This window comes from Poecilia mexicana, unplaced genomic scaffold, assembly GCF_051168715.1.
Source record: "Poecilia mexicana isolate PSO_F unplaced genomic scaffold, ASM5116871v1 scaffold_18, whole genome shotgun sequence".
Classification (NCBI taxonomy): Eukaryota; Metazoa; Chordata; class Actinopteri; order Cyprinodontiformes; family Poeciliidae; genus Poecilia; species Poecilia mexicana.
This window is the reverse complement of record NW_028263387.1, coordinates 18,659,157-18,682,713: the sequence shown is the minus strand read 5'-3', so window position 1 is coordinate 18,682,713 and position 23,557 is coordinate 18,659,157. Positions and strand designations below refer to the sequence as shown.

Below are 23,557 nucleotides of genomic sequence, written 5' to 3'. Positions count from 1 at the left end.
GGTAAGGGGTTAATGTTGTGATGACTTCCTGAAGGCAGAGTTTTTAAAGAGACAGGGGCCCAAATTCAAGGCGTTAAATCAGGAAGTAAATTTTCTTTTAAGTTAAGTCATGTTTGATATGTTTGTGTTATAGTGCACAAAAATCCGTGTGATAGGTGGACGGAGCCTGGTGCTGCAAGGTTGGAGACCTTGTCCTGTTAGGCGACAGGGCCTGGATAATACCCGTGTTAAACGGACGGTGGAGTCCAGCGACGACAGGCGCTTAAATTCCGTAGCAATTCCAAAATCTCTTTCTCTTTCTTACTGTTTATTCAATGTCACATGCAGTTTTTATTTTGTTTTTAATTATGTAAAGCACCTTGAAATGCCTTGATGCTGAAATGTGCTATACAAATAAAATTTGATTGATGATTGATTGATGTACAACATTTTTATAGCAACTTAAGGTAACATAGTTAATTCATTATGCTGTAAAATGACACTATGTGGCTGGAAAGCTCGTTACACTGCTCACTCATGCAGGCAGGTTAGTCACAGTTTTCATACATTTTCACCTCTGACAGATGGAAACGACAAACAAAAAGCCAAGACGTCTTTGGAGAAGTTGCAAGAGCAAAATCTGATTTGTTACTTCTGTGTAGAAAGTTTTATAGTAAAAGGCGTATTCTTATCTTTAATTTATTCAAACAAGGCGTATCTTTGCTCATCCAACCAGGAGCTATCTCTGACCCTCTCTCAAGCCAGAAACCCCTGCCGTGTTTACGGCTTTTCACAGATGAGTGTGAAAAGCTACAACTTCTCCTGTATTGTTTTCCCACACAGACAAAAGGCAGTTCAAACGATCCTAGCAAACCATCTAGGATAAATTAAAGGTCAAAAAGTCAGAATACATTACTAATTTCAAAACCACAATTAGGCCATTTGAATCAAGACATGTTAAGTTTTAAAACTAGCTTATTTTAAATTTATTTTCTCAACAGGAGCCTGTCTACCAATATGCAATTTCTGATATATATCCCTGAGTGAAATGACTGCAAAGGAATACTTTCCTTTGAACAGAACGTTCTTTTTTGGACTACTGTACACTGTAACTCTGCAGAGGAGCAGAAACAGAGCAGCTTTGTAAAGAAACCTCTGACTCAGTACGATGTTCAGCCTTTGGGTACAAGCTGGAGTCATTAACGGATTCGTGGGAAGTCCTTTTCCACACAGGTCCAGTAAAAGCAGCTGCCTGTTTTCTGAGGGGGTGGGTTCTGCTCATTTCCCGGCAAAATTGACTCCAGAAATTCCCTGCACGTGGGGGAAGTGCGACCACCTCTCTCCTAATATGGTCAAAGCTTCCGCTTGGAAGAGCGTGGAGCCCTTCGCGGGCTGTGGGAAACGGCGGTTACAGTTTTCTGGTTGCCGCAAATGTTTACACCTGGAAACAGATTTCTCTCAGGAAATGTGTAACTGTCCGGTAATCATCACTAATCTTAGTCTGTTTGGCGCCATCTTTGCGGAACACTGGAGCGTCTTTTGTTTACATGTCGGCTAAGTGAAACTAACAAACAGCCAGTGAAGGTAGCCTACGACAGCTTTAGCATTAACGGGGCCGTTTAAAATAAAGAGAAACCGAAATAAGCTGCTGCATCATGTTGCATCATCATCATCATCTGCCGGGAGTCAAACCGCCTGCACTCAAAACTGCTCGGAGCAGCTGACTGAGCGGCTCAGTCCTCACACAGCATCAGCAGCTTACCGAGCTACCTGCAGCCCAGGTGGGTCGGCCTGACTCACCCTGCTAGGCTGGATGTGTGCTGATCCGGACCGGGTGAAAGTCGGTCCTGTTGGAGGAGAAACATGCCCCTGCTGTTCATGGATACTGGGTGTGAGCTTAGCAGCCCCTGCGGCTCCCTGTCAGCGGAGGAGTACAGCAGCAGCACCTCTGCTTTGGTAAGCCCCCATCACCTTTATATGTATATATATATATATATATATATATATATATATATATATATATATATATATATATATATATATATATATATATATATATATATATATTATATTTCACCTAATTAAATTTAACATTTCATTATTATCTAAGCTCGTGTCATATTTGAACTGTATAACAATTACTGTGCAGTATTTGTTCCACAAATAATTATTGTTTGTAGTAATGGTTAGCAGAAATAGTCATATCCCATATGGGGCCCATATTTTAACCACTTTTATATATTTTTAATTGATGTAGTAGATACCCAATCTATAAATCTATTTAGGCCCCATATGGTCAGATTGAATGGGTAGTAAGAGACAACTAATTGGTCACCCTACGCTTTAAGTGGATATTAATATATTATCTGCTTTAATTGTATAACATAGAAAAAATCCATATGGGCTCCACATTTGGACATGCATCCATTATGTGAAATTAGGGTTGCTACCCGTCCCATAAAACACGGAATCGTCCCGTATTTGGCTGTCAAATGTTGCGTCCCGTATTGAACCGATACGGGACGCGATTTGTTCCTTATTTCTATGAATGTCCGATAGACACGCCTATCACACACATATCAACACTAAGTGTAACAATAATGACCAAAATAAAACACAGGAAATATTAAGGTCAATTAAATTCTCGTGAAGCGAAAGGACCCCAGAACGCTACGGACCGACGCTGTTGTCACGGTTGCCTAGAGACGGACACTATGCAGCCGTCCCTTATTTTTATATCTGAAAGGAGGCAACCCTGTGTGAAATCCCATTTTTATTTCTTTTTTGTTAGAGTCTGTTCGGTTCGGTACACAATTACTTTTGCTTCCGTTATAAAATCTGCCCATATAAACGACACCTACTTCTTTCTTTCTTGCTTTCTTGCTTTTAATTTTTTGGCGTCACACAACACAGTCCATCGATTGGCGGACTGGACAGAAAAACGTTATTGCTTGCTACAAGAAAGCGTGTCGCGTACTGCTAGCACGTCGTCGCGCTAGCAGTAGGACGCCATGTTTAGGCGTTTGGGTTTAGCCCCGCTTGTTCAGTCAGAGTCCAACTGGCGGTTGAAACGTCTCATAAATACACAAAATAGCGAACTGAACCATACCGCTCAATGGAGACAAGACATTTGTCAGCGTGTTTATTTTCCTACACTTGTAAATGTTAGCTATATATATGATATATTTTGCTCAGGTTGAATTGTTATAAAGGGGGCCCATAATGGGAGTATTTCTTCTTTTTATTTCTTCTTTTTTCTTTTTTTTTTTAGATTTTTTGTAGTTATAAACTAAAATGGCTCTGTTAGTTCAAATAAGCCATCTGAGTTTCATATTTTTCTTGGAAGTGAATCGCATAAGGGATTACGTTCTGTGTACTTCCACCTTCGCTTTGAAATGGGAATATTTACTGCCATTTATAATCCTTATCTTCACTCTGAATCCACAAGACAGCAGCCATGCAGTCATTTGCAGGGACGCCTGCAGGAAGTTTTCAAACTCATGAAACTTAAGAGTAAATTACTAATTAATGTACCGTAAAATATGCTCATTTCCCTCTTGCCATTTCAAGAAAAAAGAAAATCAATGTGACATGTCATGCTGTCTCATGAAGGCCTTACCTAATGCTTCTTTCTGCTCTCTGGACTTCAAGAAAAACTAAAGTTTAACTTGGAAACAGAATCAAAACACTAAATGTTTCCAAACATACATAATCAAGTGAATGGGAATAGGAAGAAACCGGGGAATTTGGTGAATTTATTCCAGTATGTGGATAAAAACTGAACCTGAGAATGAAGCATGATCTTCAGTAACTTTTGGACAAAATCAATGGATTGGTAATACAGTATCAGAAAGCACATTTTATTACTAAAATGATCCCTGGTTTCATCATTAATATGGGTTTCTGGAAATTAGACCCTGATATTTTTATTTTATAAAAAAAATCTATCTGAAATTTGCTCTACTTTCTTTCTATCTCAATATTATCAGTTTTAACTTCACATGTCCAGGGTTGCTTATAGTTTTATAGATTTTCTGCTTCAGTTTTAGGGATCAGATGCTGCCTCAGTATAGATTAGCTTTTAAATCTTTATATCTTATGCTTTTATAGCTGCAATTCCAAAACCAGGAGGCACGTGAAGTCAGAGTGAACATAGAGTCAACCCGATCTTTTGGAGTGTGTCATTAACTCTGCAGGGTGGCAATTAAACATTTTGCTTTTGGTTTTGCAGGAGAGAGATGGAGAGGGGAACCAGCCTCGGCCCAGAGTGACAAAAAGGCGAGAAAAGAACCGAGACGCGGCGAGGAAAAGCCGGCGCAAACAAACGGAGAGAGCTGATGAGCTGCACGAGGTGCGAAACAATCCCTCCCTGAAAACCGGAGGAAACTTCTGTCTGTTTCTCTTAATGCTTCCTGCATTATTCAACCTCCGACAGTCAGCCGCCTTCCTAGTCACACTGACCCACACACCCTCAGACAGTGTGACAATCAGGGAGTGTGTGTGTGTGTGTGTGTGTGTGTGTATCTTGTGCAATCGGGCGGCAGGCTTGTAGCCGTTTCTTGTAAATGCTCGGCTTTAAGAGAAGGACTTTCCCTTTGGCCTCTCCTCCACGCTGGCCCGCCCCCTTCTCTCTACCCGCACCACCCATCCACACACAGACAATCCTTTCTCTTCTTCCTCCACTGACTCGTTTCCCCCTCAGAGCTAAATCTGAACTCCTCTCCAACAGTTTATTATGACTTTAAGCCAACCATTATGAAAAATACCTGGAGCTCAGACACATAAAGGACCAGCTCCTTTTTTTTAACGTCTAAGTTATTTCTTTCATTTAAAAAAGTATTAAGTAAATGGTACCTAATATATTTTACAGATTTTATACAATTTAAATCAGTTCATTTCATAACATGTAATCTCAAGGCACTTAAAAACTATATGAAGTCTTTGTAGTTATGAATTTATTAAAACTCTGAATTTTCTGGCTTTTTCTCTTGTATTAGGTTTTAAATTGTTAACCTCACTTTATTGTGAGTACTTTATAAATGATAAAACTCAGCTATTTCAGCTATTTCAAGAAATAGCTGAAATAGCTGGGTATGTGGGTATATTTTACACATCCCTCACAAAAATCAAAAACTTAAAGTAAAAATAATCCTGATATCTGTCTAGAATAATCACGTGACCGCAAAAGCCTAATGTATCAGATATGATACAAAGAAACCAAAACATGCTTAAAAGAATGCAAATAATTAATTTCTTTACAAATCAGATTTTTTGGATTCTTGTATTATCAGGCTTTAATCATTAATCTTATAAAACCAAACATAATTTTTTATTCAACTATTTCTGTAACCTTTAGATTAGATTGCTATTTCAAGTAAATATTTTTCCAGGTGTATTTCACCTTCTTTAAAAAATGCAAAACATACATAACCCCCCTCCCCAGATAAATATGTTTAGAATAAATAAATGAGCACAAAAGCTGAGTACATCAGATATGATGCAAAATAATTGGGGAAAACCTTGTTGATGTAAAAAAAAATTATATATATATATATATATATATATATATATATATATATATATATATATATATATATATATATATATATATATATATATATATATATATATATTTATTGAAAGAAAAAAAACTTTTATATTTTTAAAAATTAAAATTTTCTGGCAAACATTTATCATATCAGACTTTAAAGGTTGATTTAAAAAAATATTAACAGGCTATCCACAGAAAAAATAAACCAAAAAGTGACTTTTAACAATGGTTAACCATAAAATATTTGTTTATAAATGCCTTCTATTCAGGGACATGGGCGGTCCTAGATGGGGGCCAGCAGGGGCTTGTGCACCTATAGAACTGGAATTAGAATTTGACTTATTGGACCCTTGAATAAATTTTATGTGTTACCTTGATAGTTTTATGTCAATAATGAATTAAAAATTAAATTTTATCTTCAGCTGTACTGAGATAGGATCACAGTTTTCATCTCAGGGGTCTGAAACCTGCAGCTCCAGAGCCACAAGTGGCTCTTTGGCTCTAAGTATATTAAATTATGAAATACTGCCATTATTTTTTTATTTCATTCTTTTGTTCTTTGTCCCTCTGACTGACAAAAACACAATAAATGGCATAAATATTTGCACGACCATACGCAACTGAACATTTTTTTAAAATTATGTCAAAGGATCTATGAAAAAGATGTTAAATGAAGCTGAACTGATTTGAACTAAACTAAAATACATTAAATGAAATCACAATAAATTAAAATTAACTTAACATATTTCTGTTAAACTATCTTTAAAATAAATTGCACTTAAACTGTTGTAAACTGCAAAGAAATCCACTCTAAAGACGGTGTGGAGGGGAATACTGTACTGTGTTTGTGTTTCACTTTGACCAAAATACATCACAGAAATTCAGTAAGTGATGCGCCTGTTAAATGGCATTTTGAAAGCTGTAATCTCAAAGACGAGGGGAAATCCCAGCAAATGGCTTAGAACAGGTGCTGCCACTCCCAGAAATGCAGCCGGTAAAAGGTAGACAAAAAAAAACCTCCACTCATTATACACATTACTATCCAGAGACAAGTCACTGAAAACAGAAAAGAATTTAATGTTAGATCTCAGAATTCTGACTGTAATTTTGTAATTCTGAGATTAAAGTCAGAATTCTAACTTTTTCCTCAGAATTCAATTTTTTTCCTCAAATTCTGACGTTATTTTTGGAATTATTATTATTTTTTCCCCAAAGAAATGGCCCACTTTAGAATTCTGGTTTTAATTTCAGAATTCTAAGGTTAAAGTCAGAATTCTGACTTTTTTGTCAGAATTCTGAGAAAGTCAGAATTCATTTTGGTTTTTGGTTTTTTTTCATTGGCCACTAACGTTAAGCTAAGGAGTCTAATAAATGTAACAAAACAAACAAAAAACACTCCCTTAAAACTGGTAAAGTGCTGGACTGAACAGAAACGAAAAACGTTAAACAGATCATGACAAATGAGTCTTGATTCAAGATATTTGCACAGTAAATTGATACAAAGTTGAAGGTGAATTCAAGGTTCCAAGACAAGTAGCCAAAAGAATAAAATTTCTATGGTAAAGTCAATAATTTGATTTATTTAAGAGAGATAACATGGCCAAAGTTTAAATCCTTATGTTCATAAGCCTGTTGTGTATTTCAGACAAGCATCTGTCCATCAAAAAGAAAGTGAAACCTATAACACCTAAACAGTTCCTTGACCTGTGTGAATGCCCGGGGCGTTGCGTCTATTGGAGCCGGTCGGATGAGCTTTAATGTAATCGCTCGGGTTTTATGAATGGGTGTGTCTCTGTCATGTGTAGTAAGTCCTGACTTTTGTTTTTTGTCTTTCATCTCTTTCACTTCTGCTTTCAGTGTGTCGTTCAACCACATTTTGAAGAAGCATGGCGACCGCAAGCTGCTTGATTTAAAAAAAATTTAAAAGCACAGCGTTGTGTCAGCGATTCAGTGCCCAACTACACTATCTGGAGCGAGAGAAGATCCTCAGTGTGGCTTTATTTGAGGGATGCTTTGTTATTTTGAGCAATGTCCAAGTACAAAGTTTGAGGTTTAAGTTGCTTATAGAAATAGGAAGCTTAATAACATATTTTTTTATCAGGGAGACTTCGCTAACGTTGTAGCAACACAGTTCAAACGCAACAATCAGTCTATCTCAGATTTGTTGCAAATCCTTTAGGGCAGGGGTCCCCAAACTTTTTCCTGCGAGGGCCACATAGCTGTTCCTTTCTCTGGTCAGGGGCCGGTCTTAGGTTTTTTGGAGAAAGACACCTTAGACAATTTTTATCGAGGGGGGGGGTTTGTGTGATGGTGGTGCGCTGTTCTGTGTTTGAAACTGTGTGTGTGTGTGGGGGGGGTGCGCTGACACGTGCTTTTGGAAAGTAAGTTTCACATCTGCTCAAGAACCCCCCTGGTGGTTGAAGAAAAATCCACATATAAACCGGAAAATACAAAAAAAACACTGAATGCTCTCTGGTATGAGGAGGCGGGCCGGATCCGGCATTGTTCAGGGGGCCGGACCAAACGACATGGCGGGCCGGTTCCGGCCCGCGGGCCGTAGTTTGGGGACCCCTGCTTTAGGGAGTTCCACAGGGTTTAATACGTGGCTCCCTGTAGAAACTGTGTATTGAAGAAAAGTTTCCTTGTTTCCACATAAAAATTAAGAAAGAATAAGAAAGAAGGAAATGACTGCTTAGTACCTGAACACATGCTGAGAGGGTGAGTATGTAAGGATGACTCTACTCACACTTCCTTTACATACACACACGCTTCTGCTAATTTGCTAATGCACTACTAGCAGAGCTAACTTTTTATTTTGCATTTTGCTAATTTTGTAAACAGCGCATTTAGCTTCCCGTAATAACATTTTTCATGATAAATTCTAAGTGTTAATTTACATGGCTCTGTGTAAAACTCCCAGTAGGTCAGGAGTTTCTTAAATACTCGGACCAGCCCGTCTGATACCAACAATCAAAGTCACTTATAGTATATTCACTTAAATCAACGTTTGTACCCCATTCTGATGCTTGGCTTAAACTGCAGGAATTCATCTTCAACATGTTAAGTGAAATCCTGTTTCTGTTAACAACCCAGGGTTTCCCCCAGTGTATGATAAGCCTGGCGGGCCACCAGGCTTCACTTGTGCCCCGACCAGGCTAAGCATTGCTAATTTATTTAAGTCTTTTTAAAATGTTTGCATTTTTTAAGACTTTATAGTTGGTGTTCAGGTATTAATCTTTCAATAACACAAAATTATCAAGTGATATTTTCAAATTTCCTGTCAACTTTAAAAAGCTTTTAACTCAAAAACACGACGGGACGCTGGATGAATGGCTGCCCAACCACCAGACTTAGCAGGTTTTCTGGGGGAAACTGTGCACCAACCAGGGCTTTCTCTGTCATTGGCCCTAAGTTATGGAACGACTTACCTTTGCAGGTCAGAGAGGCCCCTTCACTGTCCACTTTTAAAGCTTGTCTTAAAACCCATCTATTTTATTTGGCTTTCAACTCCAGCGGGATCTAGTTTTAAATTGTATGATTTTGTTTTTAAACTGTAAGCTTTTTACAAGCATTGTGGAACCCCTTTTTGGACCTAATTACCTTAGATCTAGCTACAGGATGCAAATCATTCTGCTTATTTACTAAGCCCTTCACTTAAGACAGCATCAAAGGCTTTGTAAACACAGACAGGAAGAGCTGCTTCTGTTATGTCACTGACAAACTTTATAGCTGCAGTTATGTCCTTTATAACAGCAGCTTATTTTCTAATTAAACTCTTGAGTTCAGCACTGATCAACAGGGGATCGCCGTCCTTGTTTGATCATCCACTCACTCGTTTCATGCTGAGCTCGCTGAGCTGTCTATTAACAGCCATATTTCATTTCTCCTTGGGGACTGTGGTGTGAACCGGGCATCATCCTCTCGGTGACTTTCATGCTTTCTGCTGCAGCTCTCTCAAAGCCTCAGAGTCTTTGCTATCTAATTACAGCAGCCGTCAGGCCTGGCGTTATTGTATGTGGGATTTTTATGGCCGATGAGGGGTTTGATAAAGGGGACCTTCACATTCACATTTTTTAATTCGGGTCTCAACTGCTTCTAGAAACAGACCAAACACTTAAAAAAAACACCTAGTTAGTTTGTGGCAATAAGTTCATGTTTTATGGTTCTGTTCCCTCTGGAATGTAACGTCACAAATCAGCAACCTCAGTGAAGCAGGTTACCTAGCAACCAAAACTGAGCGCTAACCCGTCACCTAGCAACCCAAGCTGAGTTCCGCCACGTTTGGTTTTACAGCTGTGTGCGCTGTACAATGGCTGCTGACATTGACAAGTGTTTTGTTTACTTACCATCCAGAAACCACTGGCTGCTTTCTGGCTGCTCGTGCACAATAATATTTTCAAATTTATTGATATTTATTGATACTCTTATTGAACATTGGAGAAAATGGAAAAAAAGAAAACAACAAAACAATCCTGACAGTATGGGCGTTTTTTTTTAATCAGTTGGAATTTATCAATATGATAAATGAAAATTATTGAAGTAATTTAAAATGATACTATAAATGCCTATCCCGAGTTGACTTAGCGTTCAGAAACTACTTGCTGCATTTTTGTAGGTTGTGCAGAAGGCTCTACTAATGCTTTCAAAAATGTACGGCTGTTTGTGGGTATGAATTTTGAGTTGGAGGGCGTGGTCAGCAGCAGTTTATGTGGATTTAAAGTGACAAAGGCCCTAAAACATCTCATTATGAAAGGCAGAACTGAGCAGACTAAAATCTCATTATCTAAGAATAATTTTGGTTAAAAAAAATGTAATGAACTTGTTTTGTATAGACCATAGACCTATCCTAACCTGTTTAAGAAAGCATACTCTGAAACCTTTAATAACGAAACCCCATCACTCATCTTCTTGCCTCTTGTTTCTTTAGGAGCTGCAGAGTCTTGAGCAGTCAAATTCAGCTCTGCAGAAGGAAATTGCAAAGCTGAAGAAAGACCTCCGCCTCTATGAGACGGCGTTGGAACGCCACAAACCTCACTGCCGCCTAAAGGACACTGCTTCGTCCCTGGCAGATCTCAAAACCAGCTCCGCTCCTCTGCAGGACTCTTCCTCCTTAAACACCAGAGCGGGTTTAAAAGCCTTCAGTGACCCTGAAAAGACTCGCCTCCCGTCTTCATCTTCCTCTCCAGCAGCAGCAGCATCAGCAGCCTCGTCGGCTAAACTCCCCGTCACATCGTCCTCATCGACATCTCCCTATTGTGCCTCTTTCTCCACACATCCAGCTCCTCATTCTTTGTTTTGTGAACCGCCTCCCAGCTTCGTTTCCTCCACAGCAGCTCCGCTACTGACCAACAACGCTAACACAACTGCCTCAGCATCTCAAAGCAGTTCCTTTACAGATGATTCATTTTCAAGAACCCTCAGTTCCTCCTTTGCAGCTGCACCTGCAGTGCATTCCTCCTCAGCTTTACCGAAGCAAAGTACTCCCAGGAATCTGCCTCAGTTTCCTCCCTGCAGGTTCGGTGGAAGCAGTGCTGCGACCTTAGTGACCTCTCCCCCTGCTGCTCCTCTAGCCTCCATCGACGGCTACGATCACCAGGTTTCTCCGGCTCCTGAGTCTCTGCTGTCCCTGCTCACCGTGCCCAGCCCTCTGAATCACTGTCAGACCAGCTTTAACGCACCAGCACCAGCCGCCTCTAAAGACATGTCTCTCTCTGAGCTGCTGGAGGTCAACGAGTGGATCCTGAGTGGCTTCGGCAACCAGTAGCATCACGGAACAGCTGCTTGTTTTTTATTACAATGAGAGAAGTCCAACTGGCTGAAGAAAATAAGACACAACCAATGTCTCACACTGCAAAAACAAAAAGTCTCACCAAGTATTTTTGGTCCACTTTCTAGTGCAAACACCCTAGTTTACTTTAAATTAGACAAAACTAACCTACAAGTTACGATTCAGAAGAAATGGGAGCTTTTCACTTAAAGTTGTTTTGCATCAAGCCATATTAGGTCTTTATAGCAAGGAGTCGTTATATAATCCCAACAATAAGATCATTTTCTAGTCATTTTTACCAGGGATGTCAATAATAACAACCTTAAACTAAAAATAAATTTTATTTCAGCAGTATTATTTTCCACTTCAATATTCAGTTATAGTAATGCCAGAAAAAAAAAAAAACATGTTTCTGCTCTACCATCACAAATATAAATAGGAATAAAGTTTGCAGAGGGAACGGGTCGCCCAGGCCCTCGTTTATGTAAGAACCACCACTGGACAGAGCAGAAAAAGTTCTTTCCTGGTATTACTAATCCCATGAAAGATCAAGATACTTTAAATATTTCACACATTTTCCAAGAAATACGTCTGTATCTGTTGTCTGGTAATAAATGAGTAAAGCTGCAGCTCTCGGAGAATGAATCGACTTAAGAAAAGAAGGATGATGCATCTTTCAGCTCCTGTGTCAGGCCTTTGCCTGATTTTGTTCCTGTTCTGTTTTGAGCCCAATACTTCTTCATTTGTCCTCCGTTTGTGCGGCGTGTAGTCCTTGGTCAGCGACCACAGAGGCCTGCAGAAAGCAAAAAAAACCGACTCAACAGGATCCACTTAAGAGATTTCAAAACTTGTTGGAAGGAATATATAAACGCAGTATGTGTCTTTGAGAAAGTTTTACACATGATAAAATCAAAACAAAGAGTTTTATTTCTGTCTAGTTTGCCAAAATCTAAAAAACAAAAACACAGCAAACCCCAGATTTGCTTTTTCAATCTCAGAGGTTCAGTTAATTTTCTCAGATAACACACTCTTGACTTCCACCAGTTGATTAATCTGTCGCTTATTCTGATGATTAATCGATTAATCAGATAAAAAAAGTTGGCACATTCTGCAGATTTTTCATCAAAGTCTTTTTTATGCAACATTTGAAATACATTAAAGTATTAAAATTAACATTGTATTGCCTAAAGTGCAATAACACAGCATTCCTTTAGTGAACACTTGATTATTTGTAACAAATGATGCATCTGCAGCTAACAAACACTTGTAACATGTGAAAAGCTCAGCTGTTTCTGCTTGATTTAGCTTTTATAGAGTGCAGAGATGATGTATTGATTATTTGTTGGATGAACAGATTAATAATTGACGGAAAAAGGTGCTTAATAGAAGAGTTTAAATTAGGTGAAGCTAAAACTATATTAATTGAGGAGTTCTGGGCAGAACGTATTTACAGACAGATTTTATCTTAAGTGCAAAATGTTTGTATTTTTGTAAAGCTTTGGTTTAATCACTGAGTGTGTCGTTCTTTCATCAAATAGTCTCTTTTCTTCAGTTAACGACTATTTCAGTAATCGATTAATCGTTTCAGGCCTAATATTTCTTAAACTGGATTTGAACTGATGACTCCTGAAATCTGCCGCTCACACCGGGACTCAAACTGCAACGTCAACTGAACTGAGTCACTCTGTTCCTAAGAACTGCAGATAAATCGCTCCTGGTCGTCAGCTGTTTCTTCATTTAGAAAGAAACAGTTGGTTCTGTAAACTTTTGAGTCCACGCCAGCAGAGGCTGCACTTCCCTGCAGGTTCATGGAAATGTAATTTGTAGATATTTGGATCCCAAACTGAACCAGACAGCTGTGGCTGCATATTTTGTAAACTTATTTTTGTATGTAAATGTAACAGGTGTAGAATGGATCACGACAGGAACCAGGATTTGCATTGATTTATTCCTGTTTAGAACAAAAACATATTCAGCAGCAGCTCCTGGCTCTGGCTCTCCCACACACACCTCTCCACAGCGCAGCTTGGCGCGAACTCACAGGAATGGGTTAAAATCATCTAAAGTTCACAAATAATAATAAAATAAAATCTGCATTCATACAAAACAATTAAAATAAAACTGAAACAGAAATAATCTGCCCAAAGGTTACAATTTTACACAGTAATATAAAAATATACCAAAATACATGCATTTAACAACCAGATAACATTTTGAAATAACTCACATACCTGTTTAGAACAAAAACATATTCAGCAGCAGCTCCTGGCTCTGGCTCTCCCACACACACCTTTACCATCCAAAAGAACAAAAATAAAATAACCATGTTGGCACGGTAAACTGAATAAATGCAAAAAACGTGGGAATTAAATACCCAGAACAGTGCTGTGCTAAACATCAAAAAGTTAACCAACTATTTACAAGTTATGAGTTGAACAGCATACTTTTTCTTTTTACATTTTTAATATTTTAATGTACAGCAGAAGACAACTCTGTGCGCTTACCTCTCCACAGCGCAGCTTGGCGCGAACTGAGGAGGGCAGCGGAGGAGGGCAGCGGGAACACACAGGATGTGACACGGAGACAGGAAACAAGAAAATAAAAGCTTCTCCACCAAAATAAAATACAATTCAAAAACCAAGGAAAAACTAATATGGGGATGGATTTGGGGCCACATTAGGATCCAAAATAAAACAGTATAAAACAGAAATAAGTGCAAAGGTGACAGCAATCATGTAAATTCAACAAGGTGTTTTGAGAAGGTTCATCAAAAAAATAAAAAATTAAAATTAACTCAGCTACATACTCCCCCCTGAACTTCTCAAAACCGTTACCGGTCAGATCAGGAACTGCATACAAGATAACATCAGCTAAACTTAGCTACATCTCTCTGATAATCACTGTGCAACCAAGGGTTTCTATATTTCAATAGGAAGTGACATCAAAGAGTTGGCCAGACCTTTAATGTCTACTTTGCAAAAGAATATGCCGTCTACAAATCCTCAACTTGATTACCAAATAAGTGTTTTCTTGACACACAGAATGACAGTAACAAAATAAACTTTCATGTCTGTAATGAACAGAAATATCCAAAATGAATGAGATTTTTGTTTACTTGAATAGAGTTTTAGCCAACCCTCCAACCACAAAACTTCCTTGTTTGGTTTTCTGTGTCATATTCTGAATCAACCTATTCACTGGTTTCACTACTCTGCCCACCCTAGTCTTGATTTGGTCCATGGGTGTGGTCACTGTCAGTTTATCTGTGTCTTCTCCATTGTAGTCACTTGTCTGCAGCTCAACAATGGGAGGCTCAGGATCAGCAAGAGGAACTGAAGGGGAATCCAGGGCTGTGTGCCCTACTTCTGAGAGGTTCTCCGATGGGGTGACCTCCGCAACCCAGCTAGCAGTGCGCTCGGATTTGTGAATTTCAAGTTCCTTCAAAAGCAGGCTTCCATCGCATCCTTCTTTCTCTTCAGACTCCTGACCAACACTGGAGAAGGAAGGCTCTGTGTCATGATCCACATGTACTGGCAGGAAACTGGCTTGCAAAAGCAAATTTCTGTGAACCACTTTTTCATGTCCGTTGTCAGGGTTTCTAATGCGGTACGTGTGACATCTTGAATCCTTGGAAATCACTGTGTACAGGGTCGACTCCCACCTATCAGCAAGTTTTCTGCGCCCACGTTCACCTCTGTTGGCCAAGAGGACCTGATCACCCTCTTCAATGTTAGCTCCTTTCACACCCTTATTGTACAGCTCAGCCTGCCGCTGTTGTTTTGCGCTGGCATGAACTTGAGCAATACAAAGAGCCTCCTTGAGATCATCTCTCATCCTTTTAACATAACCATCATAGTCTGTGATGTCATTGTCTCTTTCCACACTGTGGAACATAACATCCACTGGCAATCTAGGAACCCGACCGTACATCAGGAAGAATGGGGCATAGCCAGTCGACTCATGAGCAGTACAGTTGTAAGCGAAGGTTAGCGTTTGCAGCATCTGAGGCCACTTTTGCTTTTCTCTGGGAGGCAATGCTCTAATCATATTTCCTAGAGTCCGGTTAAACCTCTCAGTGTGGCCATTCCCCATGGGATGGTAGGGTGTTGTTCTGGACTTCTTCACACCTGCTATCTGAAGTAGCTCTTGGATAAGCTGGCTCTCAAAATTCGCACCCTGGTCTGAATGTATTCTCTGTGGGAAGCCATATACACAAAAGTACTTATCCCACAGCTGACGTGCGACCTGTTTTGCAGACTGGTCTGAACACTTGAAGGCATGAGCCATCTTAGTGAAGTGGTCTGTCACCACTAACACGTCCACACTCTTCCCATTCGAGTCTTCTGCAGACCAGAAGTCTAGACAAACTAGCTCCAAGGGGCCTGTGGTTTTGATGCTCTCGAGCTGTGCTCGTCCCTCGGGCTCCAATGTCTTGCTAACAACACAACGCTTACAACATTTCACATAGTCTCTGACGTCTTGCTCCATTTCGATCCAAAAGAACCTTTGTCTTGAAAGGTATAAAGTTCTACTCTGACCCTGGTGGCCAGCATTATCATGCACACCACTGAGAACTTGGCCGATCAAAGAGGAAGGCGTCATGTACTGATGTCGCTTTTTCCCCGTCAATGGATCCTTGCAAACTCTGTACAGAATGTCATCGTGCATCTTCAGTTTTTCCCACTGTTTTAGGATTTTGAGCACCTTCAGAGGCAACCCAGCTCTCTCTCGTCTTGATGGTCGTCTCCCTCGGATGACAAATGGGATGACTTGGGACAGGACAGGATCATTCCTCTGACTATCATGCAGCTCTTGACGTGAGAGAACAGGCAGAGGGTCTTCACCTGGCTGGGCCAACTTCTCCAGATCCTGGGCCAACCATGAAACCACTCTCTGCTTGGGACCTTCATCCCACTCCATATGACCGGCCAATACTGCAGATACTTCATAGTCAGATAGGGATTGATTTTCCAACTCATTCAATGGTGCTGCATGATGAATGTTTTGGTGGTTGACACCAATCCTGAATGTTTCCTGAATTAAAGCTTCTTGTACTTGTTGTGACTCCCCCACAAGGTCATTATATGGTTCATTCAAAATCCGTTGACAGACACGATCTTGAGCAAAGGGCTTTCTGCTGAGGGCATCAGCAACAATGTTCTTACTGCCAGGTATATACTTGATGCTGAAGTTGTATGGTGCTAACTTGGCAACCCACCGTTGCTCACATGCATCAAGTTTGGGTTTTGTGAGGATGTATGTCAGGGGATTATTGTCAGTCCAGACAGTGAAAGTATGCCCTTTTAACCAGTGACTGAATTTATCGCAAACAGCCCACTTCAACGCCAGAAACTCAAGGCGATGAGCAGGGTAGTTACTCTGGGCACGTGTTAGAGCCTTACTGGCAAAGGCAATGGGTCGTGCTCTACTTTCACCCTCCTGGACCTGAGACAAAACAGCCCCCAACCCATCCTGTGAGGCATCTGTAGATAGAATGAAAGGGCGACTGAAATCAGGGTGTGCGAGCACCACAGTCTCCAGCAGCGCATTTTTTAGTTCTTCAAATGCACAGTGATGTTCCTCTTTCCAATCATTTGGATGTAGCTTCTTAAATGCTGCTGCACCTCGTCCATTCACTTTTTTCCCTTTGGGTGCGGCAGTCAAAGCGAACAATGGTTTGGCAATGCGGGAACAGTCTGGTATAAACTGTTGGTAGTACATTACCATCCCCAAAAATGACTTAATCTTTTTTTGTGAGGGTGTGACACCATCCTCCATCATCAAATCAGACTCTGTCATAGCAACAACAGCTTGGACTTTATCTGGATCGGTTGACACACCATTTTCACCCACAACATGCCCCAAAAACTTCACACTCCTCCTGAATAGCTGGCATTTCTTGGGGGCCAATTTCAAACCATGGACATGAAGCCTGCTGAAGACAATCTCGAGCCTCCTCAGAGCTTCTGCCTCATCAGGAGCATATACAAGCAAATCGTCCAAATAACAAAGCAGCGTCAAAAAGTTCTGATCCCCGAAGATGTTCATCATGAGGCGCATGAAGTTGGCAGGACTGTTACAGAGGCCCTGAGGTAGCCTGTTAAACTCATACAGCCCCATGGGTGTGGTGAAGGCTGTTAGTTTTTTATCATCCTCAGCCATGGCGATGTTATAAAAACCAGAGGTGAGGTCCATGGCACAGAATATGGCACTCCCACCCAGAGCTGTCAAGCAGTCCGACTGGTGCGGCAGCGGGTGAGCATCCTTAACTGTACGAGCGTTTAGCCAGCGATAGTCCACACACACCCTTAGATCTCCATTCTTCTTCCACACCAGTACTACAGGAGAAGCCCACTCACTGTTAGATTTGCGAATGATCTCCCGTTCTTCCATTTCTGTGAGAACTTGCCGCAGCTTGTGATACTGCCCTGGTGGAACACGTCGATATGGAAGCCTGAATGGTCGATCATCTGAAAGGCGGATACGGTGAACAAAATCTTTGGCCAGCCCACAATCAAGTTTGCTTCTTGAAAAAATGCCTTCATATTTCTGGACCAGCTGCAACAGTTTTGACTTCCAATAATCAGACACCTCACAAGAGTCAATGTCCAGATCTTCCAGCCCCAAGTCACTCAGGGTGTTGCGGAAACCGGTACAGGGAGAGTCAGAGCTGATTGTTTTGTCATTTTTCACTGTCTGACTGTTGGTACTGACTTTTGCACCGGGCACCTGCTCAGGAGTCACATCCATATCTTCAAGGGCTATACAGGTGGACACCTCTGCTACTTTGGTGCGACGTTTTAATGTGATGGCCTTATCAGAGGTGTTTAGAATGCGCACTGGGACCCACCTGTCACCATTCATGGAGGACACCGATCTACAGACAATAATGTCTTTTTTATGGATCTGTGTTTTGGCTGATGGCTCAACTAGAATGGCACTGCCCTCGGAGAGAGGTGAGTTTTTGGGAAGTCTGCCCCAAATCAAATGTTCTTGCTTTGGGAGGAGAGTGACTGCCTGCACCAGTTCAGCTGTTCCAATAAAATCTGGGATTACATCACCTCTCCATCTTTCAATGCCAGATAGCATACTAACAAACTGTATTACTTCTGGTGTTTGGGCAGACTCTGGTTTACTCATAACCTGCCAAAAGTGAGGAGACTGTTTGAACTGGTTTAGAAGGTGTTTGATGACATTTGTGCCCAGAATTAGCTGATCTTTCTGCCCAGCGACCACTAGAGCTGGAACACTAAATACACAGTCATATACTTTCACTTTCAATTCATGGATGCATTTGGGTTTTACTTGAACTCCTCCACAGCCAACGAGAATGATATCATTATGATTACGGTCAGGTTGGGATGCAAGCCCTGCATCCTTAAGGAGTTGTTCAGCTTCTACACTGATAGTGCAGGCCATGGAGCCAGTGTCCAAAAGGGCTTGCAAAGATACTTTATCCCCAACCTGTGCATCAGTGTAAAAGAGGCTGTCAGCCTTTTCTAGTCTGGATATGTTTTGAAACAACACAAAGGTATTAGATGGAGCAGATTTCAAACTTTCTGTATACACAGATTTTATATCTTCGTTTGAGGTGAGGGTCTCATCATACTCACTCACACAGTGCCCTCTCAGGTGTGAGTGGCTTAGTTTCCCTGTTCAGCTGAGTCTCCAACTCGCTGAGTGTTAGTGAATTTTGGACAGCTTCTTCGTTGATGTCCAATCTCGAGACAGGCCAGGCACCTTCTCTCTCTCATGCAGTGTGCTCGTGTAGAGTGGTTACTATTGCCACATACTTGACATGGAGAAGACTGACTGGGACGGAAAAACTGAGGTTGAGTATCACCAACAGGCTGGGCAGTGCGTTCTAATACTCTTTCAAGCATAGTTAACACCCGTTCCAGAGCACCTGACTCTGCAGTACGATCATTCGAGCTGGCAGAACTGACAGGAGTAATTTTGACAGTGTTCACTTGCCTACGTTCTACTTCAGGCTCTGAGTGGTCAAGTGCTGCTGTTGCAGTAGCAATCTGGAGAGCTTTTGCTTTTGCCGCAGTTGCATGTGGTCTCTTCACTTGCTGCTCTCTTTGATGCTCATCAATGGCCTCCTGCACCTCAGTGAGTGTCCACTTGGTGGTGGGCTTACACTTGAAAACACAGGCAAGACTAGGATCAGGACAATTCCTGATGAACATCATTGCTATCTCTGCATCCATTTTGTTCAGGCTGCTCCCTTGATCTTTCAAGTGTCTGTCAGCATTTTCAGCAGCTGTGTTAAGTCTGACCCAGTAGTCCACTGGTGTCTCATTAGCCACCGGCTGAGTAGCATAGAAATCAGCCAGTGGCAAGCAAGACCCAGGAATGTCGCTAAAATAGCGCCTCAGAATGTTATAGAGTGCCTCAGGATTTACAGGTGTGGTAGTAGGACTACTCTTTAGTCCAATCTTTACAAGGCTCTTTGCCTTGCCCAGCAGATGGTTCAGGATTTCATCTGTTTTTTCCTCAGCTGAGAATCCTTTCTTGCGCAGGTAGACCTCCATCATCTCTATCCACTCATGAACAGAAATCCTATCATCACCGTCACCACGATAAATAGGAGGCTCTTTAATGTCTGGTTTCACCACCAGGCTCATTTTCGCGAGGTCAATCACTGTGTTGGATGTCTCATTCTGCGTACACTGTGATGGTGGAGGCTTCTCTGGAGTGAGGTGAGATCCACTGTGTAACAAACGGCTGGTAATGGCTTCACCTATTTGGCTCCCTATTTCACCAATGAGGTCGCGTAACTGCTGCATGGTGTTGTCATTATTATTTACAGGGGTGGAAAACTGGGGCTCCAACGGAGGTATTTCAATAATCTCCTCTGTTTCTGATGACCCCTCATAAATCATGTGAGTACCACCCTGGGCTAACAGCCCTCTGCCACGCCCAACTACTGGTGTGAAAACATTGAAGGTGTTATGACCTCTGCCTGCCATGCTTCACACAGTACAAAAGCAGTGATGTAAAAAAAATAAACCAAAAAGGTTCCACAATTCACAAAAAAAAATGGCTTTAATCAAACTAATATAGCGATTTGAGTGATTTATTTAAGTGTCCGTATTCAGAAGAGTGATCGTAACCTCAACAGTAATGAACAGGATCCACAGGTCGACCAGCTTGATGACATCAGCGTCACTAGCACACAGCTGAACCCTCGGCGGTCGGCAGCGGCTAACCAATGGATCCGGGTCACGGCACCAGATGTAACAGGTGTAGAATGGATCACGACAGGAACCAGGATTTGCATTGATTTATTCCTGTTTAGAACAAAAACATATTCAGCAGCAGCTCCTGGCTCTGGCTCTCCCACACACACCTCTCCACAGCGCAGCTTGGCGCGAACTCACAGGAATGGGTTAAAATCATCTAAAGTTCACAAATAATAATAAAATAAAATCTGCATTCATACAAAACAATTAAAATAAAACTGAAACAGAAATAATCTGCCCAAAGGTTACAATTTTACACAGTAATATAAAAATATACCAAAATACATGCATTTAACAACCAGATAACATTTTGAAATAACTCACATACCTGTTTAGAACAAAAACATATTCAGCAGCAGCTCCTGGCTCTGGCTCTCCCACACACACCTTTACCATCCAAAAGAACAAAAATAAAATAACCATGTTGGCACGGTAAACTGAATAAATGCAAAAAACGTGGGAATTAAATACCCAGAACAGTGCTGTGCTAAACATCAAAAAGTTAACCAACTATTTACAAGTTATGAGTTGAACAGCATACTTTTTCTTTTTACATTTTTAATATTTTAATGTACAGCAGAAGACAACTCTGTGCGCTTACCTCTCCACAGCGCAGCTTGGCGCGAACTGAGGAGGGCAGCGGAGGAGGGCAGCGGGAACACACAGGATGTGACACGGAGACAGGAAACAAGAAAATAAAAGCTTCTCCACCAAAATAAAATACAATTCAAAAACCAAGGAAAAACTAATATGGGGATGGATTTGGGGCCACATTAGGATCCAAAATAAAACAGTATAAAACAGAAATAAGTGCAAAGGTGACAGCAATCATGTAAATTCAACAAGGTGTTTTGAGAAGGTTCATCAAAAAAATAAAAAATTAAAATTAACTCAGCTACATAAAGACGCCGTGGGATTTGTCTTCCCTGTCTGCTGCTGCTTTTTTATTTCTACACTGCAAATCCAGTTCCTCAAACACTACAGTGTGTTTTATTTGTGCTTTGGGACGAAGCAGTGCAATGTGAACTAATCTGGTTTCAGTCGTTTTGTCTGTGCTGCTGTGGGCTGAAGCAGGTACCAAATGTAAATGTGGTGGTGAAGAAACCTTCAGGCTGGTCTGACTCACGACTCGCTGCAGCAGAGCGTCGCGTTGAGCTGACATGCAACACCGAACACGCAGCAATCCCTCCAGGTCGTTTGTTTAGTTATGTTTCAGATCATAAAATATGTTTTGCATCAACATCTTTTTCCAAATTTTGCATAAATATGAGAGTAAATGCCAGTCGCCAGCGTACATAACCAATATTTATTATTTTCTGAATATTTAACTCTTTTAATGCCAGTTTTAGCCACAAAAAGTGGATTTTATCACCATTTTTTTCAGAGGAGCCAATAATAATAGTAACTTTAGAACATCAGAAGTTTGGCTGCAAAAGTTTTATGTTTTAGAAAGATATTGCTAGTAAAAGTAGAAAACAGAGTAAACTGCTCCACCTGTGGGCCAAGGACACAAAGTGTGACCTCTTAAATATAGTTATGGAAATATTACACTTCAATATTCATCAGTCAAATATCACATAATATTCTGATTTTTTAACCTGTTCAACTATCTTTTTCTTTAAACACAAAGTTTTTTCTTTCCTCTCTTAAATATTCAAATTGGATTCTGAGAGGTTTGGTAGTTTCAGGTATATATATATATTTTTAAAACTGTAAATAAATTGCTTAATCTGTATCCCTTGGACACAAAAATGCTCTGTTGCACACTGCAGTAGAAATAATTTATATTTCTATAACTTGTATTTTCCATTTTTTTATTTAATCTTAGCATCAGCTCCCTTCAAACATAGCAAAAATGAACATGATTCTGATCTATTTTTCCTTTGGAAACAAATGAAAAAGTCATCAGAAAATTGATTTTTCCATCCATTATTACACATAAAAACAAATTTACCTTGTGGAAAATAATAAAACATGAAAATCTGAAGGGATTTCAACATGAGTGAATTAAAGAAGCGACACAGATTGTTCAGTTTAGCTCAGAAAAGCTCATGGAGGAGAAACATCTCTAAAAAAAACAACAAATTTTTATACATTTTATGCATCAACACAACCCAAGTTAAGCAGGTTATGGTTTTAATGTTAGAAAATCTTCTGAGGATTAGAAAGGAAAACATTCATACTCTGAATAAAACATCCATGTTGGATGGATTACAGAATGTGAAGCAGCAGATGTTATTTTTTCTAATTATGCTCTTCTGATTTATATGTCACTAAATTTTATTGTCTTACAAACCAGAAGTTGCCAAAAATGCTGAATGAGTTTAGTTTGGATGAAAGAGATTCATCCAAACTAGAGAGGTTTTTAGGGACCATTTAATTATTTAATTGTCTTGCTTTGGATAAAAATGCTGCATTAACTTCGTTTTTACTTAATTTCTACTTTTAATGTATTTTTTTCTTACATCTAGGAAAAGGCCAGTGCTTTAATTTAAATGACGATTTAGATTTCTCTAATGACTCATGTTGATTCTGTCCCTGTAATTAAATATAAAATATAGAGTTTATGCATATATATATATATAAATAGAGAGAGGAAATATATGGATTTATATGAACAATTCAGTGTGTTTTTAAGAGTGTGTGTATTTATCAGATGTATTTAGGCTGTGGTTGTGTATTTTTGTGTAAAACAATGCGAAATAAAAGCTTTAATGCACACATCTGTTTCTCTCTGTTTAACTCCATGATTAAATTAAATCAAATTCATGCATGTTTTTCTCCTGAAGTGTGTTCTCTCTTAGTTTGATTTTAGGATTTTGTAGAACGAAAACGTGAAACTTTCTATTCATAAATATGTGCAAATCTGAACTGCAGATGACTCCATTTTACACTGAAAAATAACTTTGAAGCAAAACGGTGGAAATGTCCAAACATCTTCATTCAGTTAGTCAGAGAAGAGGCGTTTAAAAAAGACAGATTGAAGAGCAAAGAAAAGGAAAAACAGGTCAA

At 40.1% G+C, this 23,557-nt stretch overlaps 1 protein-coding gene and 1 long non-coding RNA gene across 3 annotated transcripts; one reads left to right on the top strand and one right to left on the bottom strand.

Moving 5' to 3' along the window:
• Positions 1-1,445: 1,445 nt before the first annotated feature.
• On the top strand, positions 1,446-23,266 carry batf2 (basic leucine zipper ATF-like transcription factor 2). Of its 2 annotated transcripts, XR_015766060.1 has the most exons (4): positions 1,446-1,935; positions 4,211-4,330; positions 10,458-13,194; positions 21,451-23,266. XR_015766060.1 is itself a non-coding variant. In XM_014985508.2 (3 exons), exons 1-3 carry the CDS (start codon positions 1,843-1,845, stop codon positions 11,292-11,294), a joined length of 1,050 nt encoding a protein of 349 aa, XP_014840994.2. In that variant the 5' UTR covers positions 1,446-1,842; the 3' UTR covers positions 11,295-14,094. The 2 variants fall into 2 exon arrangements, 1 of the variants encoding a protein (XP_014840994.2); XM_014985508.2 differs by lacking the exon at positions 21,451-23,266 and having other exon boundaries at positions 10,458-14,094.
• On the bottom strand, positions 20,572-21,100 carry LOC148154095 (uncharacterized). The gene is made up of 2 exons (XR_015766061.1): positions 20,874-21,100; positions 20,572-20,702 (listed from the first exon to the last, which is right to left on the bottom strand). It is a non-coding gene; the product is annotated as an uncharacterized LOC148154095 (long non-coding RNA).
• Positions 23,267-23,557: the final 291 nt, after the last annotated feature.